This window comes from Octodon degus, unplaced genomic scaffold (genome assembly GCF_000260255.1).
Source record: "Octodon degus isolate 3935 unplaced genomic scaffold, OctDeg1.0 scaffold00146, whole genome shotgun sequence".
NCBI lineage: Eukaryota > Metazoa > Chordata > Mammalia > Rodentia > Octodontidae > Octodon > Octodon degus.
The window spans coordinates 5,902,689-5,922,803 of NW_004524722.1; the positions used below are offsets into that span (position 1 = coordinate 5,902,689).

The 20,115-nt window shown below is 43.3% G+C and overlaps 1 protein-coding gene across 2 annotated transcripts; it reads left to right on the forward strand.

The window, feature by feature from the left end:
* Nucleotides 1-2,744: 2,744 nt before the first annotated feature.
* Nucleotides 2,745-17,627, forward strand: LOC101569936 (tripartite motif-containing protein 34). 2 transcript variants are annotated; one of them, XM_012517106.2, is made up of 8 exons: nucleotides 2,745-2,986; nucleotides 8,773-9,265; nucleotides 9,859-9,954; nucleotides 11,275-11,505; nucleotides 13,545-13,567; nucleotides 14,614-14,714; nucleotides 14,989-15,015; nucleotides 15,714-17,627. In XM_012517106.2, exons 2-8 carry the CDS (start codon nucleotides 8,843-8,845, stop codon nucleotides 16,265-16,267), a joined length of 1,455 nt encoding a protein of 484 aa, XP_012372560.1. In that variant the 5' UTR covers nucleotides 2,745-2,986; nucleotides 8,773-8,842; the 3' UTR covers nucleotides 16,268-17,627. The 2 variants fall into 2 exon arrangements, with proteins under 2 accessions (XP_012372560.1, XP_023557904.1); XM_023702136.1 differs by lacking the exon at nucleotides 14,989-15,015.
* Nucleotides 17,628-20,115: the final 2,488 nt, after the last annotated feature.

The window sequence follows — 20,115 nt, forward strand, 5'->3', positions numbered from 1 at the left end:
TTTTTTTTTTTTTTTTTTGGCAAGAATGGAGGATTGAACTCAGGCCCTTGCACTTGCCAGGGAAGCACTTATTCCACTTAGCCATCTCCCTGGCCCCACTTCCAACAATTTCTAACTGTCCTTTTGCCTGGGTCTTTTCCTTGGATTCAGAGGGTGGTAGAGGCGGAAAGGGTGATTGCATCTTGGCAAGCAGTTTCCAAAGCTCCTGTGTAAGAAGCTCTAGGTGGGAGCCGGGGAGATGGCTCAGTATCACGCTTCCCTGGCAAGTGCAAGGGCCTGAGTTCAATCCCTGGTTCTGATACAGGGAGAAAAACTGATCTCAGGTGGGAGAACTCCAAATGGTATAGGGAACCTCCAAATGACTTAGGGAAAAATGATCACCCCATCTGACCTACACGAGTTCGTGTTCTCTAAAACCGAAGAATGAATTTTAGGAACAAACGGAGGTTATGAATGGAATATATTTATTGAGGGAAAGAAAGCTCCGGTCTCAGAGAGGGACAGGAGGGAGGCCCGAGCGGGTAGTTCCCCGGGAAGCTGTTTGTTCCAGGGACTTTTATATTGTAAAACCAGGGAATTTGGGGAGCTAGGATCTCATTGGTGTAGCACAGACAATCTGTCCACTCATTTTCTTCTTGAAGATAGCATGCTCTTCATAGTAGCACAAGGGACTGAGATTTTTCTGTGTCCCAAAGGCTGCTGACCCGAGAGAGAGCTCTCCTGTTCAAGGGGCCTTAGGGGTGTGGTTTCAAGTTATCTCACTTTCCCTGCCCAGCCCAGGGCCCACAAGACCAGTTAGTACTCAAGGTCAGTCATATTCTGTCTCAAATTTTTCCTACGAATTTACCTAGAAAAGGAAGGGAGTGGTGACACACCTCTGTAGAGACAGCACTGAGAGAGTTCCAAGCTTGTCTGAGCTACACAGTGAGTTCAAGGGCAGCTTGAACTACAGGAGACCCTGTCTCAAAATACAAACAATTCTCCCCAAGCAAGGAATTAAAAAAGAATCCACCTAGAAAATGTCTTTCTTGATGAATGGTATTGAGGGACATGATATAGGCACTCATTTGGCAGGCACAGCTAAGATGAGTCCCCCCCCACCCCCCGGAATCAGGGATTGAACTCAGGCCCTTGCACTTGCCAGGGAAGCACTTATTCCACTGAGCCATCTCCCCGGCCCCTAAGATGAGTTTTGAATAAGTTTTCTTACTGCATATAGCTGATATACGGGACCTCCAAATGATATAGAAGAGAAATGAAACTCCTGACCTGAAAGGTACCTGGGAGGAGTTAGTGTTCTGTAAAACTGAAGTATGAATTTTAGGTACAAAGGGAGGTTATGAGCAGAATATATTTATTGGGGGGAAAGAAAGCTCCTGTCTGAGAGAGGGACGGGAAGGGGGCCTCTCAAGGGGTAGTCCTGGGAAACTGTCTCTTCCAGGGACTTTTATAGAGGAAAACCATGCAGTGAGGCAGGTCTATGGTGGTAGAGAAGACAAGGAAACTCGTGTAAGTGGGTATGAGGTGGGACAAAACTATGGTCAGCCAATGAGATTACAGGCAGCATTGCCCAGGTAAAACTGATTAAGTCCAGGACCAAATGGGGAAGCCAGTCAAGTAGCTAGCAGGCATGAATACCGAACAGGGTCTCTTCCTGTTGAGGGTGGGTTACTGACTCATTTGGGCTCTTTCAAGGTGATTAACACCTATTTAGAATATCAATCACTGATGCCCATTCCTAGGGAGGTATGTGGCTACATTTATTTACTCTTTTGTCTTGAGGTCTGGTCCACAGTGGGGAATGTCTATCTCTTCCAAAGTTGTAAAATCAACATGTCTGCCATACTGTCTCTTTGAGGGCCTGGCCCCGTCTGCCTATATTTTTATCTAATTCAGTTGCTTACAACATAACTCCTGTGCAATCAGTACTTATAACACTGCAACAAGCTCCCCAGGTGGGTCCTCTTGTTGCAGCAAACAGAGTTAGGCTTTCCCTCCCCTGATTTCTGCTTCTCTGCTGTGCCACCACCACCACTGCCATCCCTGTTGCCTCTAAAACCAATCAGAACTCAGGACCCTGCGCTTGCCAGGCAAGTACTTATTCTACTGAGCTATCTCCCTAGCCCTCACTATACGGTTTTGATCTATGGTTTTTCTTCCCTAGAAAAGGCAGCTTCCTAGGCAACTCACTCTGGTCCCCCTTCTGTACTCTCTGACAGGAGCTTCCTTTCCCCAATAAATATATTCTGCTCTTAACCTCTTTTGTTACTAAAATTCATTCTTTGGTTTTAGAAAACAGGAACTCGTCCTCAGTTATCTTTCAGGTTCGGAGTTCATTTCCCTGTATCACTCTGTAGCCAACACTTCTGGACAAGCCTGCCCCTCCTCGGCCCACTTCCCTTGTCTGTGAAGATGGTACCATAGATTGTTTTGAATGGTCAAGTGGAACAAATTGGGAGATGGTTTGGGAGCTTCTGCGCAGCCATTAGAGTTGAGGAGAGAAGACACTGGATCCCATCCTGACCTAGGACACAGAAAGGGTAAAACAGTGTTTGTCAGACTCAGCCACAGCTGCCATTCTGCAGTGGATAATTCTGCTTTGAGAACAGTTCTCTGTAGGGCAGAAAGTTTAGCTGCATCACTGGCCCCTACCCACCAGAGGTCAGCAGCCATCCGGAGTTACACACCCAGAAACCTCTTCAGAAATTGGGAAATCTCCCTCCCAGCAAATCTGGGTCCTGCAATGAAGAGAAGGTAGAGTTAAAGCGCTACCCTCTCTCTTAGCACAGAGGACGGCAGCTGTTGGCCCTGAGGCGTCTTCCTCTTTCCATTTCCTGCCAGCCCAGCAGTTTCACTTTCCTTTGTCAGCCAGCAACTGGGGAAGGAGGTAGGGACAACAGGCAGGCCAAGCCCCTTGGGGTGAGAGATTCCACCTCCGCGTCTTCACCACTTCAAGCTGGAAGCAAGATTTCCTGCTGGGCCTGAAGTAAGTGAGGAAGCCCAGGGCCGAGGGTTTGCAAGGGTGGGAGAGTCCAGGGCAAAATTCTACAGGAAGTTGGCAGAGTTTACTTTGTGCTCAGAGGTGGTTTTTTCTGAAGTCAAGAAAGGCTCAAGTGCAGGGAAAAGATAGCCAGGCAGATACAGAGGGTGAGGTGCCTGGAAAGGAAAGGTTAAAGAGCAAAGGCCTTGTTTCTTGAATCAGCCTTTATTTTTTGGGTTGAATCCATTCTCACAGCCTTCCTGTTCAATTCTGTGGTTTTAATTTTCTGTCTTCCAGGAGAAACTGGCAATTGGTAGCCCCCTGATACCTTTTCTCCCTGGCAAGAGCAGGGCCTCTTCTTTCCTGACTTCTCTCCCTCCTCAGGTAGTTACTGGGGCTGTTGTCCCTGCCAGCTGACATCATAGAGAGACTGTCTGGGTCTCTGGGACAGACACATGCCTGGCCCTTGGCCTACCTGAGGCCAGCAGGTTGGCCCCTGCCTGCCACTGTACTGTGATTCCTTTTCACCTGTGTCCTGGCGTTCTGGTGTCAGGAATGCACTTGAGTTGTTCTGAATAAACCTGTTTCTGTTTTTCCCTTAAGAGAAAGGTCATGTTATGTTGTTCTGGCTGATCCTAAGGCCCTGGGGTCTAATGATCCTGTTGCTTCAGCCTTCTTAGGAGCTGGAACTACTAACACACCACCAAGCCTCACCTGCTTATGCTTACATGAGTAGTATAGAGCACCCTGGCATCCTCACCTGCTTTAGAACAGGGTCATCTTTTCCACTGCACACACCTCTGTCCTGATTGTACCACCATGGCTTGTTATCTTTGCTCAAAGCTGATGAGCAGGAGTTGGCTTCTGCTCAGGAATAGCCTGAGGCTGCCACAGCCTCATTCTTAATCTGGCTCTCTGCTGTCTCTGAGTGTGGTCCATCTTAGGTTCCCTTGAGGACACCTGCATGTTAATGGGTATTGACACCAGGTTCTAACACCACAGGGTCCTGCTCTCCCCAGGGACTGTTGTGGTGAGAAGGAAACATTATAAGCTGTCCAAATTTATTTACTAAGGTGTGGGTGATATAGGGCAATGAAAAGATTGCCAAAAAGACTTGGCCTAGATATGTTCCTCACCTGAAAGATACCTAGGCCAAGTTCATGTTCTCTAAATTCTAAGGATGAATTTTAGGAACTACAGAGGTTAAAAGTAGAATATACTTATTGGGGGAAAGGCAGCTCCTGTCTGAGAGAAGTGAGACCAGAGTGGGTTCTTCCATAAATCTGTATTTTCCAGCAAGTTTTATAGAGCAAAACCATGAGGTGAGGTAGGTCTAAGGTGAAAAACATGGGAACCCACTAAGTGGGCATGAATTGGGACAAATCTGAGATCTCCAAAAAGATTAAATCCAGTACTGTATCAGGAAGGGAGTCACGGAGCAAGAGGTCATGGATGTAGAACAGCGTTGGGTTAGTGACTCTGGCTTCCTCCAAGTGAGAGAGACCTATTTAGAATATCATTCCCCCATGTTTATCTTTAGGGAGGTAGACATTTGTTTGATCTTTTGTCTTGAGGTCTGGCCAACACCAGGGAGTGTCTGTCTCTCTCACAGTTGCAAATTATCTTGTCTTCTATTCTGGCTTCTTCTGAGAGCTAGTCCTGTCTGACTGCCTGTAATATTTTTATCTAACTCAGCTTCCTGTCAGTCTCCCATGTGGGGCTCTAACTCCTTGTCCCTTTCTCATCCCTTGGCTGTTATGGTGGCAGCTGTTTGAACATCAGCTTGAAGCCTCCCGAACACATGATGCACCCAAAGAGAAACTGCACTTTCCAATACTTCCTCCTCTGTGGGTCTTTGGCGTTTCTCTGTACTGGTAAGGTACTGAAAGGAAGAAAAGACAACAGAACCCCACATCTATGGTGGCTTCATAGCCACAGTCATAAACAGATGCATTTATCATGCCATGTGAAGCCCTGTTCTTGCTAGTCAACAGAATCTGATGCATTACAGCTGGTGGAGCTAGCTCAGCGAAATAAGTGCATGCTTAGTTAGCCAGGGGTTCAATCCCTGGCACCACATGCTGTGCTGGACCCACCCCCAGGCAGGCTAAGCCTGTAGCCCTGGAACACACCTGTAATCCCAGCACTGAGGAGGTTGAGGAGGATCATTTGGAATCTGAGCTGCATATCAAAACCCTGTACCAAAAAAAAAAAAAAAGTTCTAGCAACTGTGGGCAGAAGCTCGTAGCATTTGGCCTTTGGGTGATTTTTCAGTGTGTGTACCAGCTGCTGGATGACTCTTGGCAGCCCATTTTCATGATCTGCTCTTAGGTTCATTTTAGGGCTATAGTGTGGGGAGTGAGGGTCCTGTAGGTCTTAGTGTCTCCATACAGCTTTTATCATACCCTGCTCTTTCTTTTCCTTTTAGGGATGATGTGTAGGTTATTATGTACTACAGGCCTTTCACAATCAAACTTCTCCACTGTCTTAGTATCCTAAAACACTTGTTAAAAATTGCTATAAGATGTATGGCTGAAAGGGACAGGAATTTGTACTCTTACAACTCAGGAGGCCAGAAGTGCAAAACAGGGTGGTGGCAGACTTGGCTCTTTCAGGAGGCTCTCGGGGAAAGTAAGCCCTGCCAGCCTTGCTCCTGTCACGTAGCTTGGAGCAGTCCCTCCCCTCCTGGACTAGGAGCTGCATTCCTCTCCTGCACTCCCCGTCTCTGTCCATCTCAAGATGAGGTTCTGAGAATGAATGTCACCAGGCAACCCCTAAGCCACGTTCTCTGCTTGAGCATCAGCAGTGCTTATGGAATTGATCTGCCCTGCTCACTCAGACAGACTAACCAGGTTCCCTTGGCTTACAAAGGGATATCAGGTGGCTAAGCGACTGCCAGTACAGCTCCCCCAGGGAGTGAGCTCCACGCAGGTCCTTACAGTGGGGGGAAGAGTTTCTTCACCCTCCAGGCAGTGGCCTGCTTTGAAAAGAATGATCCAGAAATAGTGGATGTGTGTGAACCTCACGGGCCTGACTGATTGCCTGGATAAATGCTCTGCCCTAGAAGGAAGCATTTTGCAAGGAATCACAGTCCTCCTATGGAAGCTGAGGTCTGTGAGTACCAAGAAGTATTCAAAAGAAACTGATGATGAGGTAAAGCCAATATCAAGGTTGTCTTTACAGGAAGAAAGGTTTCAGCCCAATCGTAATCCTTTTATTCTCCCGCATGTCCTAATAATTCCTAGTACTTTTAGGCGACTTCTAATTTCTCACTCCATCTGCTTCTGTTTCCTTCATCAGCTTATTCTAGATCTCCCCATTCTTGTTTCTTTGCTCATGGGCAAAGGTGGTCACATCTTCATCAACTGGAAAGTGCTTCACATCCAGCTTCCTTTAGGATCGCAGGACACAGGGACCTAGCAGTGTTCCCAGCAAAGCTGCCACACTGGCAATGCACAAAACCAAATGCTGTGTCCTCCCTCAGCAAGACACTTATGTGCAGGATGCCTTCTCCCTAAAAATATTCATCCTCTTTCTGATTTTGTATTGCTTTCCTGTCACTCAGCTTTTATTTCAAATCTTACTTATATAAGGAGAGTAATCTTTGATATTCTCTTATTTGACAAATAATTGGATTTCTCACACTTGTCACTAAATTTTTATGAGAGATTATTTAGTTAATTTATGTCTTATTTAGGTGAATAGAACTTTATTATGTGTAATATCTGTTTGTATGCAACTTTTGATTTTTGGAGTTTCATCCATTTCTAGAATTTTGATCACTTAGCATAACTGATTATCTATAATAATATTTTGCTGAGTAATTAATTACTTCATTGGATTCACCTTGTGGATGTGGATTTTCCCTTTTTCCACTGAAACTTCTCTCTTATGACCACGATCCAGCTTACTGGTATTTCTGTTTCTTAGCTATTTCCAATGGATATTTCACTGTGATTTATGTGTACCATTTCCCTCTCTGAAAAGTACAGACTGGGGCTCCCATTAGTCTCTTTGACTCATGTGTATGGTGGCACAGGCCTGTAATCTGAGCACTCAGGAAACTTAGGCAGTACGACTGCCATGAGTTCAAGGCCAGTCTAGGCTAATAATGAGTTCAAGATTAGTGTGAAATACCTAACCAGACCCTGTCTCAAAAACAAAACAAAACAAAATACCTTTGACCTATTTCCAGGCCAATGTGAAATCCTACCACCTAAAAACACACTTACACCTCACCATTTGCTGTTTTACCTGGATGCTTCCATTCCTACACTGTTAAGAAGTTGGATAGTGATGTTTTCTTTTCGACTTTGCCTCTTTGTTGAAGTGTGTTCAGTGGCATTCACACATTTGAAGTAAGACTCAGGATGTTATTTTTACCTTGATTCTACCTATTGAGTTGAATAGTTGAATGCTACTTGCATTCAGCAGTGGCGAACCTCTGAGAGCTCTCAATGACAAAAGTAGCCTGCTGTGGTACATGGGCTCTAGGCTCACCACCCTGCTCTAATACTTTTATTTTTTTGACTGGCTCAGACTGCCTTAACGGTGGGTCTGGTAAGGCATGGGGAGCTGGGGATTGAACCTAGGTATCTTGTGCCTGACTGCATTTGCATAAGCAGATGCTTAAACAACTGAGCTAATAGGCCGGCTGCCTCTAATACATTTTTTAAAAAATTTATTTATTTATTTAGTGTGTGTGTGGCCAGCTCAGTCCACCAGGGGGCAGGGCTGGCTGGCATGTGGTGCTGGGGGATTGAACTGTGGTCCCTGTGTTTTGCTTAGCTTAGCTTGTTCTAAGTAGGTGCTTTAGACCACTGAGCCATCTCACCAGCCCTCTAATACTTTTAATACTGTTTATCTGTATGAAAAGAATGGAATGCCCTGATTTCTCAAGAATTTTCTTATGAGGAATAAATTAGTGAAATGACTCCCAAATTGTAAGAGGATTATAAAACCCTTACTGATTAAACTGTATCTAAGATGTAATTCCAGTTTCTCTGCATATGTCTGGGAAGCCAGTGACAACATATGAAGGATTGCTTAGGTAGGTGTGTTAGGAGAGAAATACTTCTTCACTGGAAACTACATCCATGATTGCAAAGTTCACCTAGTAGAAGGTGGCTAATAGATGAAAATAAACATTAGTAAGAAAGGATGAGGTCCAGTGAGATACCTCAGCAGTCTACAATGCCTGCTTAAGCAAGCACAAGGATAGCGGTTCGATCCCTGGCACCACATGCCTTTCCAGACCGGCTTTTAAGGCAGCCTGAGCCAGCCAAAAAAAAAAAAAAAAAAAAAAAGACTCTTTATATCTTTTATGAAATGCTATATTTCTGTGAATTCCAGGAACTGATGAGAAATCAGCTGGAGAAAAATGCCAAATTAATGCACAAATTGCATTTTCAGAAGAGAAACTAAACTAAACTAAAATAAAATAAAAATATAAAAAAAGAAGAGAAATAGTCGTAAAGGTAGCTATTGTAGTGATAAGAGAAAGAAGGCAATTGTCCATGAGGTGCTTTATTTGTGGCTGTGCTGTGGTCAGAGCAGGCTCTTCAGATGAGGGGATGTGGAAGGAGAAAGCTGGGTGAGAGAGGAGAGAAAGCCATCCAGCTAACAGGGGAGGCTCAGCAGAGGTTCTCAGCATTTATGGCTTGCCCAGGCCTTTAAATGCTGTTATAATATTTTCTCTTTTCTTTCTTAATTTTTTGTGTGTGTTTTGGCCAGTAAGTAATGTCTGTACAGTTAGATTGCTCCTTGCTTTTACCATTCTGATGTCTATATAGCCATCAAGACATCTTGAAGTGAGAAGAACCTCAGGAATCAGGAACAGAAGAAGCACAGGGAGCAGTTACAATGGCTTCTAAAATCCTGACTGACCTAGAGAAGGAGGCAACCTGCCCCATCTGCCGGAAACAGCTGACAGAGCCGCTGGGTCTAGCTTGTGGTCATGCCTTGTGCCCATCCTGCATCACTGTGGACAGAGAGGAGGCAGAGGAGGGCTCAGGAAAGGAGTGCAGCTGTCCTGTGTGTGGCACCGGGTCCCCCCATGAAAATCTATGGGCCAATCAGCACCAGGCTGACACAGTGGAGAAACTCGGGGAGTTGAAGCTGAACACAGGTGTTGAGAAGAAGATAGCTTTCTGTGCCCTCCATGGGGAGAAACTTCAACTCTTCTGTAAGGAGGACCAAAAGGTCATTTGCTGGCTCTGCGAGCGTTCTCAGGAACACTGTGGCCACCACACGTTTCTCGTGGAGGAGGTAGTCCAGGAGTGCCAGGTATGGGGCTGATGGAGTCTCAGCATTATTCCTTGTTTACTCACACTGACACCATAGCACAGAATCATGGGATTCCTTTCCTGTATGTCTCTTATTCTACATTCAGCTTCCAATGCCTGTAGTCCATTGCAGTGTGTTCCTTCCTGTACACTGAAGAGTGACCCTAAGGTATAGAGGCATTCTGGGCCCAGAGAAGGGAGTTTGGGGTCCTCTTCCCCCCTTCATTGTGTAGATGGGTGATTTGTTCCCCATTGCTCCTGTTATTGTTCCTCTTGTCTGTGTGGCTCCTGGGAAGCCTTGTAGATTGGGTACAGAAAGAGCGTCTGTCTGTAGCAGGAAAGTACTGTGCTTAGAGCAGAGGCCGAGCAAAGCAGTGCAGGCTGCTGCTGGGAGAAGATAGTGACTTCTCTCCCTCGGCAATGGCGAATACATCACAGCCTCAGCTTTCTTCACCTTTCATACATTCTAATCAACTTCAAAGTTTCTGAAAATTGACCTCATCTAAATCCAACTGGATTTATTTCCTGCTAACCTGCTGTTCAGATGCTCAGATCTCTTAAAACTTGACTGTGGCGTCATTTCTTTTCCTTCAGGAGAGAGTGCAGGCAGCTCTGCAGAGGCTGCGGGAAGAGCAGCAGGAAGCTGAGAAGTTGAAAGCTGCCATCATGGAAGACAGAATTGCTTGGAAGGCAAGAGGAGGGACTGGGCAGAACCTGGGGTTCTAAGATTTTTTTTGTGGGGGGGAGGGGCTGGCTCAGGCTACCTTAAGGGCGGGGCTGGTAAGGGATGTAGAGCTGGGGATCGAACTGGGTTCCACTGTGCCTGACTGTGTTTAAGCAGGTGCTTAAACAGCTGAGCTAACCTACAGGGCCCCTGAACCGGGGGTTCTAATCTAAGTATTTCCTTTATCTTTATTTTTCTTGTCTCTAGTTTTCATTTATTACCCTTTTTTTAAAAACAAACATTTACACTAGTTGATATGACATGAGAAGCAGTATATATTTAGAAACCCAGAATGACAGGCATTCAAGTGAACTACTTCCATGACAAAGAACACCTAAAGAATTTCATGGCGACAAAGCCAACCATACAAAGACTACTAAAAGATGTTCTAGAGAGGGACCAAAATGATCAGAACTCCTTTATCTTTTGCTTTGTTTTGTTTTGGTTTTTTTGCGGGACCAGGAATTGAACTCAGACCCTTGCGCTTGCCAGGGAAGCGCTTATTTCACTGAGCCATCTCCCTGGTCCCTTCCTTTATCTTTATTCTGTGATGTTTTACAAGTCCAGATGTCATCTGAGTAGTCTTCCTTTTTGTTTTGTCCTTGTTTGGGTGGGGGCTGGAGCACAGATGTGTGATCGGCACATAGATACTGGCAAGGGACTGTATTCATGATGGGCACGAGAAGAGAGCTTTGTCCTTAGTCTTCTCCAAGGATGCTCTCATGCTTCTTGAAAGGATACGAGGAAAAAGACTAAAGTTTTCTTGGTTTAAAATGGGGAGGGTAGGTTAGATAAATAGCTACTTTCTCTTAGTTCAATGAGAAGAAAGATTTGTACTAATAGTGTTTAGATATCATATCTGCATCTTGTACTATGAATAACTACTATGAAGACAACAATATGCAATGTTTTAATTATTGTACCTGTCCTACTAACCTGTTTTGAAACTGTCTCAATGCCATTTCTTTCTCTATAAAATTAATATAAAAAATAAAATGGGGAGGTTGATAATCCAGGAAAATAGTGCTCAAGAAGGACAACTGTGGACCACTGAGACCTCGTGTCCCAGTCCGTCTGAGGGTTGCCCAGGCAAGACAGGCAGAGGCACTCTTCAGGTAGCTAAAGAAAAAAAGGACAAAATCCACTGTTGTCAGATTGCTCTTCTGCTTGTGAACCCTTTTTCCTTTGAAATCCCTAAAAACTATCATCCCATTGGCTCCTAATATCTTGCACAGTAGCCCTCAGTCTGACACGTTCCTTGCATCTCTGTCCGTCCACCCTTACAGCATGAGATGAAGACAGAGAGACAATGGATAGAAAGTAAATTTTGTTGGCTTAGAAGAGCCCTGCACAATGAGAAGCAGAGAGAGCTGCGCATCCTGGAGGAGAAAGAAAGGAAGACGCTGGCTGACTGGGAGCAAGCCGAGGATGAGATGCTTCAGCAGAGCCAGGTTCTGGAAGAGCTCATCTCAGAGCTGGAGCATCGGAGCCAGTGGGCAGCCGAGGAGCTGCTGCAGGTGGGCCTGGGAGCAAGTCCAGCTTCGGGAAACGCGGTCTGTCACTGTCCTTTATGTGCCTGTAGTTTTCCATGTGGAAAAGAAAGAGTGAAACCAAGCATTCTAGCTTTTTTTTTTTTTTTTTATGATCTAAGGAAAAAGTCTCAGATTTTTCATGCTTAGGTTCAGTGTTAACTTTGCGATTTTGTAGAAGCCCTTCGGCTGAAGATACTCCTTTCAGTTCCAGGCTTGTTAAGTTTCCCTTTTATTATTATTATGAAAATATGTCGACATTTGTCAGGCTTTTTTCTGCCTTCCATTGAAATCTCAATGTCATATGATTTGTATTCCTTGTTCTAATATATGTCATATTATCTAAATTTTTTTTTTAAATTTTTTTTTATTTGGTGGAACCAGGGATCGAACTGAGCCCTTGCGCTTGCCAGGGAAGCACTTATTCCATTGAGCCATCTCCCCAGCCCCCTATCTAAATTTTCTCATGCTAAACCAAATCTTCATTTCTTAGCTAAGTCTCACTTAACCATGTTATAATGGTCAAGATTTTTTTAATGTATTACATTTCTACTATTTTGATTAATTTTGTGTTTATATTCATTAGAATTTTGGCCTATAGATTTTTTTTTGTCTTGTTGTTTTTGTATGATTTTATTGTGTGGGTTGGAATGACGTTGTATAATTATTACCAAAGTGTTTCCTCTTTTATGTTTCAGAATTCCAGAGACATTCCTATTACATCCTTAAACTTTTATCAAAATTTAACCATGAAGGCATCAGACCCTTCCTCTTTTTTTAAAGAATAAAAAATAGTGATGGAAGGAAAAATAGCATTAGAAATAATATAAAGTTTTACTAAACAAAGTAATAGGAATGCAACAATGGTTGCTGTTGGGCTGGGGAGATAGCTCAGTGGAATAAGCACTTGCCTGGCAAGTGTAGGGTCCTGAGTTCAATCCCTGGTACCACAAAACAAAACAAAACAAAACAAAACAATGGTTACTGTATTACATGATATTATCTTCAGATTAGTTTTTCAGGTTACCGGATATAAGCATGCAAGATTGGTTTAAAGAAAAAACAAAACAAAACAATAACAAAAAAGTTGTAAGAAACTCAAAATTTAAGGAAAAGAAGGATAAAAGGAAAAAAATTTTAAGTACTAACTGTTTCTTTCAAATGACCATCTGAAGGAACCAGTGAGATAGCTCAGCAGACTAAAGCACCTGCTTAGGCAAGCTTAAGCAAGCACAGGGATTAAGGTTTGATTCCAGACACTACATGTGTTCCAGCCGGTAGGCAGGGTGGGCTGAGCTGGCCAGAGTCTGGGTGTAGTGACAAAGGTCTGTAATCCCAGTGCTGGGGATGCTGAAAACAGGAGGATCACCACAAGTCCGAGCTGCATGGCGAGACCCTGCAACAACCAAATACATTAAAAAAAGAAAACAATAGGCCAGCTGAAATTGGCAGTACATTTATCCAAAATATTCAGTATATCTACCTAAGTATATCTTTTTCCCTTCTTTCATTTGTCCTTTTCCTTTTCCTAGTTTTTTCTTCATTTTAAAAAATCTGTGACTTTGCATATTTTAGATCTGTTTATTTCCTTTTGCCATTTTGAATCAGTGTCTGTGTAGTGCTTCCAGGCATTGTCTTCATTTCATCAAGATTGCCTGATTTGTTGGTGCACTAAGGTTTAGAATTTAAAATTTGTTGGGAGGGGCTGTCATCGTGGAAATGTAACCCTGGGGTGTGCACTTGCCAAGCAACAGCTCTACCGCTGAGTTACACTGTAGTCCTTGGCAAGTCTTGGTAGGAACAGTAGTTATGCCCCATACTCCATTTCTGATTTGAGCAATTCACTTCCTTTCTCTTTTTTCTTGATGTGCAAAATGAAAAATTTGACAATTTTATTGAATGTTTAAATGACACACTTTGGATTTCTCTGATTTGTCCCTCTTGTTCTTTATTTATTTTTTTTTTTTTTCATTAGTTCTGCTCTCATCCTTATCCTTTGTGATTTGTATTGTCTCTCTTTTTCCTAGGACACAAGTGGAATTTTGAAATGGTATGTGTGACTAACCAAGTATATTTGGTACTTAGAGGTTTGTAGCCATTAGAAACATTTTGAGCAGAGTGAAAAACATCTATCAGATCCAGGAAATTTGGCAGTTTGGACCCTAAGTTGATAGTGAGGGCTGGAGTGTCCCATACCTACTTAGAAAGCGAGGGATTTCTATGAAAGGTGCTTTTGGTGGTGGATATGCAAGGTTATAGGCACAGAGGATGTTAGAGATTAGGCTTTCACAATCAGACTGTGACTTCATTCATTTAATACCTTCTGTCCCTGTGTCCTTCATTACATAGATACTTGTTTTATTATATTAAAGGGCCTCTTAAAGTCTTCCAAGAGGCCATATGTCCTACTCCTCTCTGTTTATTTGCTTAGATGAGAGAACAGACCAGGTCATTCTTCAGGGTTCTCACTACATTTCTAAAACCAAACTCAAACCTTGAGATTAGTGGCTTTGGCTCAACTTGCTAATAAATAATCTCTTTCCGTTTTCATACTTTAGAAGCTCCTATGGTGTAGTATTTATTTCTATAACCCACCTGTTAGTATCCAATTCCATACAGACACAAGAACCGCTAACCATGTTTATTTTTGTAGTCATGTGTTTTCTCTTGAAAAGTATTTGGAACACCCCAGCCCCTAATAATCTGAAATCTCAAATATGGACTCTCATGGAGATGCAGTGACTCCCGCATCACCTACCATTGGTAGAGGTAGCAAAGGCCTTGTCTGTGTACTGGTTCCCCTCAGTTTGTGTTATTTTCATTGAATAGCAAAGGAAGGGTAAATTCTTCCTCTTTTAGAAGGACTGTGTTTTGAAGAGTTGAGGACCCGCCTAGGTCACATGGAAGGTTGGTGAAAACCTAATCCACACACAAACCTATTGTTCCTCAATCTGGGGTCCGGTTTCCCCTTAGCCTCCCAGGGAGGAGGAATACAATGCCTGTGGCCTGTGGGAAGGGAGCAAATGGGGTGAGGTAGGGGTGGGGGTTGGATAGATACAGGTGTAACTGGAGTTCAAGATGTTTTGTCATCCCTAGGAGTGAGATCTGGACAGTGAGGAAGCCAAAAACTCCTCCCAGGAAAACAGACACTCGACTGGAGTTTCCAGACCTGCGCAGGGTGCTGTGTCTGTATAGAGGTAGGGCCCTGGGGAAGGGAGCAGATGTGGGAATCTAGTGACATCCAGGGAAATGGGGTAGTTTAAAAGTGAAGGTAGATTTGAGGAGGGAGATTGGGAAGAGGTGTTCTGTGCTGAAGAGGCCTTGATTATGGCGGAGGTATCCGACTCTTCTCTCATTTATCAGAGTACCTTGGCACTGTTCTCCCTCCTTAGCCTCTACTTCAGAGAAGGGGTAGTGGAGCCTCTACTCTTTTGTTTCTAATCAAAAGCATTAAATGTTTTATCATTTCAGAGCTAAAAGATATCCAAGGATACTGGGGTAAGAAGCTGTTGGGCCTTAAAATCACTGGTTCCTGCTGAGAGTATGGTACACGCCTGCTGTCTTAGTATTATGGGAGACTAAGGCAGGAAGATCACAAGTATGAGCCCAGTCGGGGCCACTTAGGGACAACGTCTCTCAAAAAGAGCGTGGTACATGCCTGTAAGTCTAGCACTTAGACGCTGAGCCAGGAGGGTCTTTGCAAGTTTGAGGTTATCCTGGCCTACATAGTGAGTCTGGGAAAGCTTGTACTACACAGAAAACCTTGGTCTAAAAAATAAACAAAATTCAAAATGACTGGGGATGTAGCTCAGTGCAAAATTTCTGAGTTTACTCCCCAGAGAAACACACACACACACACACACACACACACACACACACACACACACACAAACCCATGCACCCCAATTGTTGTGGTCTCATCACCTTTTAGAACTTTTTTTTTTTTTTTCAAACCAAATTGGTAGGACAAACTTTTTAGAACTTTGTGGTTGTGAGATGAGAGTTTGTGCATTTTGAAACAAGATTTTATCACCGTGTGTCATGCTTTCATATCTGGATAATGCCTTTCTCTCACATTTTACCTCCTCCCCCAATCCATCCCTGCGAAGTTCCCTGAGTTCCTTCTTCACAGTGTCACCAGATGAGCTTATTTCAAACCTGTCATCTGATCTATTTTTCTTTTTCTTCTCCTGCAGAGGATTTTACACTGAATCCAGTCAACCTGAATTTGAATCTTGTCCTTTCGGAAGATCACAGACAAGTGAGAGCTGTTCCCATTTGGCCATTTAAGAGTGATAATTATGGTATTTTAGGCTCCCAGTATTTCTCCTCAGGAAAACATTATTGGGAAGTAGATGTATCCAACAAGACTGCCTGGGTCCTGGGCGTGTACTGTAGAAAACCTTCTGTGAAGCTGGCTAGCCGTCTCAGCACTGCCCACTTGAAAACTTGGTCAAGGTACAAACCGGAACATGGCTACTGGGTCATAGGGTTACGGAAGAAACATGGGTATCGTGCCTTCGACGAATCTCCTACCTTTGATCCAAAGGTTTTGGCCCTTTCTGTGGCCATTCCTCTCCGTCGCATTGGAGTTTTCCTCAGCTTGGAAGCAGGCACTGTCTCCTTTTTCAACATCACAGACAATGGATCGCTCATCTACCAGTTCCATAAATGTTGCCATCCTCAGCCCCTTTATCCCTATTTCAATCCTGGGAACTGCCCAGCCCCCTTGACTTTGTGCCGCCCCTGAGTTTTCCCATCCCTCCATCTGCTTGTAGGACTCCTGTCTTGAGGTCATCTCTGGCACCAGAGTGCTTCTGTACTGTTCAGACCTCCTCTTCCTGGTGGTTTCCCCTCCGTACTTGGCAGCTTTTATCATCCCGGGGAGGTGCAGTGTATTTGCTTGGGTCGGAGAGAAGTGAATTCGTCCCACTTCATATTCTCACAGACATCAATCCCAGCCAAATATTGATCCCTCTCACTGTAAGAGCCATATCCTCCCACTTCTCCGTATTTCTCTTGATCATTGATCTCAAGATACTTGGAAAAGCCTGTTAGCAAACTACTCATATTGTGTAGGATAACCTGTAAGAACCGCCCCCATGAACTGCATCACAACCTAAGATTCTTTACAAACAAATATTAGGGTGTGCTACCCAGTTCCATCTGGGAATCCAGGAGAAAAAAACAACCAAGAACAGGCAACATACCCGGAGTTACATTGCGAGTGTGAGTTCAAAGCCCATTACTTCTTCCATAAGCTCTGTGAAATTTTGGTTATGGATAAATTCCGGGATTCTCTCTTCTAAAATATAGATTGGGATTTACTCTTAAACTGAGTGGTAGGAACCAAATATCACTAAATGTAAAATATCTACTTAAAGTGTTTACTGTATAATAAAGTTAGTTGCCTTTGTGATTACTGAAGGTTCCAAGCTAAGATATATCCTGTACATCAATTTTGTAGCTTCATAGTAATAGTATTTGTACTGAAAATTTGGCTTTCAAGTTTGAGATTCTGCAGCCAACCCTACTCTGTTCAGATTTTGTTTTATAAAATATTCCAACCTCAGTCTTCTATGTTTGTTAAAGCACCTCATGATGAACGGGTCAGAAAACTATGAAAGAAGCAGTTTCTACCATCTGTCAGAACTAAGAGTCATTTGTATGGACAGTTGTTAGAAGCCACAGTCTTCTAGGTGTTTTCCAGACATTTCCTGGATGACCACTACTAGTAATAAATGTTAGTTACTGGTCCCTATGCTTTTCTTTCTTTGTTTTTAAACTACTCTAAAACTCAGGATAAATTTTCAACCATGGTTTTTATATTACACATTGCTGTCCTCAATATAGTTGCTTAGATTGCAGGTCTTCTGAATGTGTACTGTATCTAATGTTTTATTAAGTATTATTACAGTCTCTGTAAAATAATTGTTTTAAAGTAAAAAAGACAGGAAAGAAAATTAAGGTTTATTGAAAGCAAGAATATTCAATGATTTGTCCAATCTTGCAAAACTGTATCTGTTAGTCTGAGCAACAGAATTGATGATAAAATAGATAGTTTAATAACCATTGTTAATTTGCTAGTCTTGTTTTGAAAATCTGTAACATATATATTGTTGGATGTTACCCTGTTTCTGCTATTCATTTTTGCTTTTAGTTTTACTCTCTAGGGAGCCGGGGAGATGGCTCAGTGGAATAAGCGCTTCCTTGTCAAGGGCAAGGGTCTGAGTTCAATCCCCCGTTCCACCAAAAAAAAAAAAAAAAAAAAAAAAAAAAAAGTTTTACTCTCCAAAATAAAATTAAATTAAATTAAAAAAAATACCCTCTCAGAATGACTACATGGACCTACTAAGAGAGCAAGGGTACACACCCTTCTTTGAGAATTATTTTGTATGAATTAGGGAAGATATGCTTGATAAATATTTTTGCAGAGCACAGAATTTACGATAGGGTCTACAGGGTGTACAGGGTCTCACTATGTAGATCGGACTCGTGGCAATTCTCCTGTTATCAGCCTTCCAAGCGCTGGTGTGCCCTGGGGACGGGGCCGGCACAGGCATGCTGGGGATCAAATCCTGGCTGCTGCACTCTGCCCCCCGAGCCATCTGGCCAGCCCAAAAAGAAAGTTCTTGATCTGGGAATTATATAAGATGCTTAGCCAAAGATAAGAAAGTAACAGTCAATACTAAGATAATAATCACTTCTAAGATAACGGTGGTTGTACAGTGGGATATCTCTTAAAATTGCCATGTTCTATGTATCAGTGGAAAAATGCAAGCCTCTTATGGACTGAATATTTCTGTAATTAGTTCCATGTTGTCATAGTGTGAAGTCTGAGCTAAAATAATTCATGTCATAAGGTAAAGCATCCAAAGTTTCTCTCTCCCTGACTGTCTACAGAGGAAAGGGAACAAGGTGAAATCAGAAGTGTAGGCAGCAAGGAGGGAAGAGGACTACCGTGGGGTGGCTCTCAGCTGGAGAAGGAGTCCGCTGTCCACAGAGGGAGCCCTCCTTGGTTACACTTCACTCCAGGGCCTCAGCCTCTGCAGCAGGAAACAGCAAGCTGGGCCTCTCCCCTGCCCCAGCAAGGCTTTAAACCCAGAAGAAATGGACCCAAGCAAATGCAGCTTTTTCTCTGAAGGCTTTGGAGTTCTGCCCACCATGAATTGCTCAATACAACTCTGGACATCTGAGTAGTGGTGAGTCCTTGCATAGGAGGGAACAGGCCTGCTGCCTACATATGGTTTTATTCACCAGGCGAGCAGCAGCTAGCTGGAAAAGAAAGGAAAGTTGGCGATGGTGGGGTTGGGTCAGGTGGGGAAGAGGTGCTTTGGACAAATGGACAAACCTGTGGAAGGCTGGGCCTATGAGCCTGTGGTGATCCTAGGAGGCACACTAGCCAAAGAAAAGGCCTCGCTTCCTTGTATTTCCTTGCTTTAACCCACTGTCTATGCCCTGGACTCTGACCTAATTAGCATATCTTTGAAATATGTTTGATAAATATTTTACTGAGATATTACTCTCTGCTCTGCATCTGTGTATTTTGTTATCCAGATATGATTATTTAAATTTGCAATTATTAAGATGTCTTAATTTTATAAATTAATGGGCTGAGAGTTTTTTTATTAGCAAATATTTTTAGTACAGTATGAGTACCTTACAATGTAGTTCAAACAGGTACTTGTACTTTGGCTTGTAGGCAGGATAGCCTTTCTGTGTCAGGAAGAATTATAGAGTATTCTTTTCTTTATTTGGAGATTATCGCTTAGGAAGTGTTGGGGTATGAAGTTGATGAGGGGTCCTGGTGGAGTGTCACCTTGGTGGCCCTTGAGCTGTGCTGGGAGGAAGGGTAGTGCACATTTCTGTGCACGTCCTTGCGAGTCCCGGATCTGTGGCCTTGCAGTTTACATCTGGCCCCTTGGCCAATCCTCCTCTGACACTGTTCCCTGCTCTGATTCCTGGCTGCCGTGAGCAGAGCGTGTTTGCTGTGGCGTCCTTAGCACCATCATGCCAACGCCTTGCAGCCAGTGTACCTACCAGGTCTTCAATTCTCTCCACCGGGAAGCAAAGCCAGGTCCTGCTTCCGTAGCTTGTGGGTGTTCTGTGTTGTGTGCCAATGAAAGGAAAACTGCCGGATACTCACTGCTCATGTCTACTGGAAGCAGGAATCTAGATCAAGGCAGCCCAGCACGATTCTGCTGCACTGGATGAGGCTGTTCTTCTCTAAGGACCTGGTCAGTCCGAACAAACAGTATTGCAATGAAGTAAACTATACTGTGATTGTCATATAAATTGCTAGCTGTATATTGTATTCCCCTTCTATGCCTTTAATAGGGCATAATTTTCATAAAGACAGTTATATTTTAGTAACTAGCCATGAATTTTTGTAGTCATTCCATCAGTGATGGTTAGTGTCATTACCCAGATGGCAGGACAAGGTTATGTCTCCAATTTTCTTGGACATTTCCAAACTGAATTGTAGTGATTTACACAAAGTAACATTAAGAGACTGAAGTTATTTCTTTTTAAAATTCTGTTTCTTTTTTTGTTGTGGTTGATGTTGTTTGTCTTTTTCTTTTTCTTTTTTTTGATGTT

Coding starts and splice junctions, on each gene's coding strand:
- LOC101569936 (XM_012517106.2), top strand. CDS start 8,843: ATGGCTTCTAAAATCCTGACTGACCTAGAGAAGGAGGCAACCTGCCCC. Junction 9,266..9,858: donor AGGTAGTCCAGGAGTGCCAG/GTATGGGGCTGA, acceptor CTTTTCCTTCAG/GAGAGAGTGCAGGCAGCTCT. Junction 13,568..14,613: donor ACAAGTGGAATTTTGAAATG/GTATGTGTGACT, acceptor TGTCATCCCTAG/GAGTGAGATCTGGACAGTGA.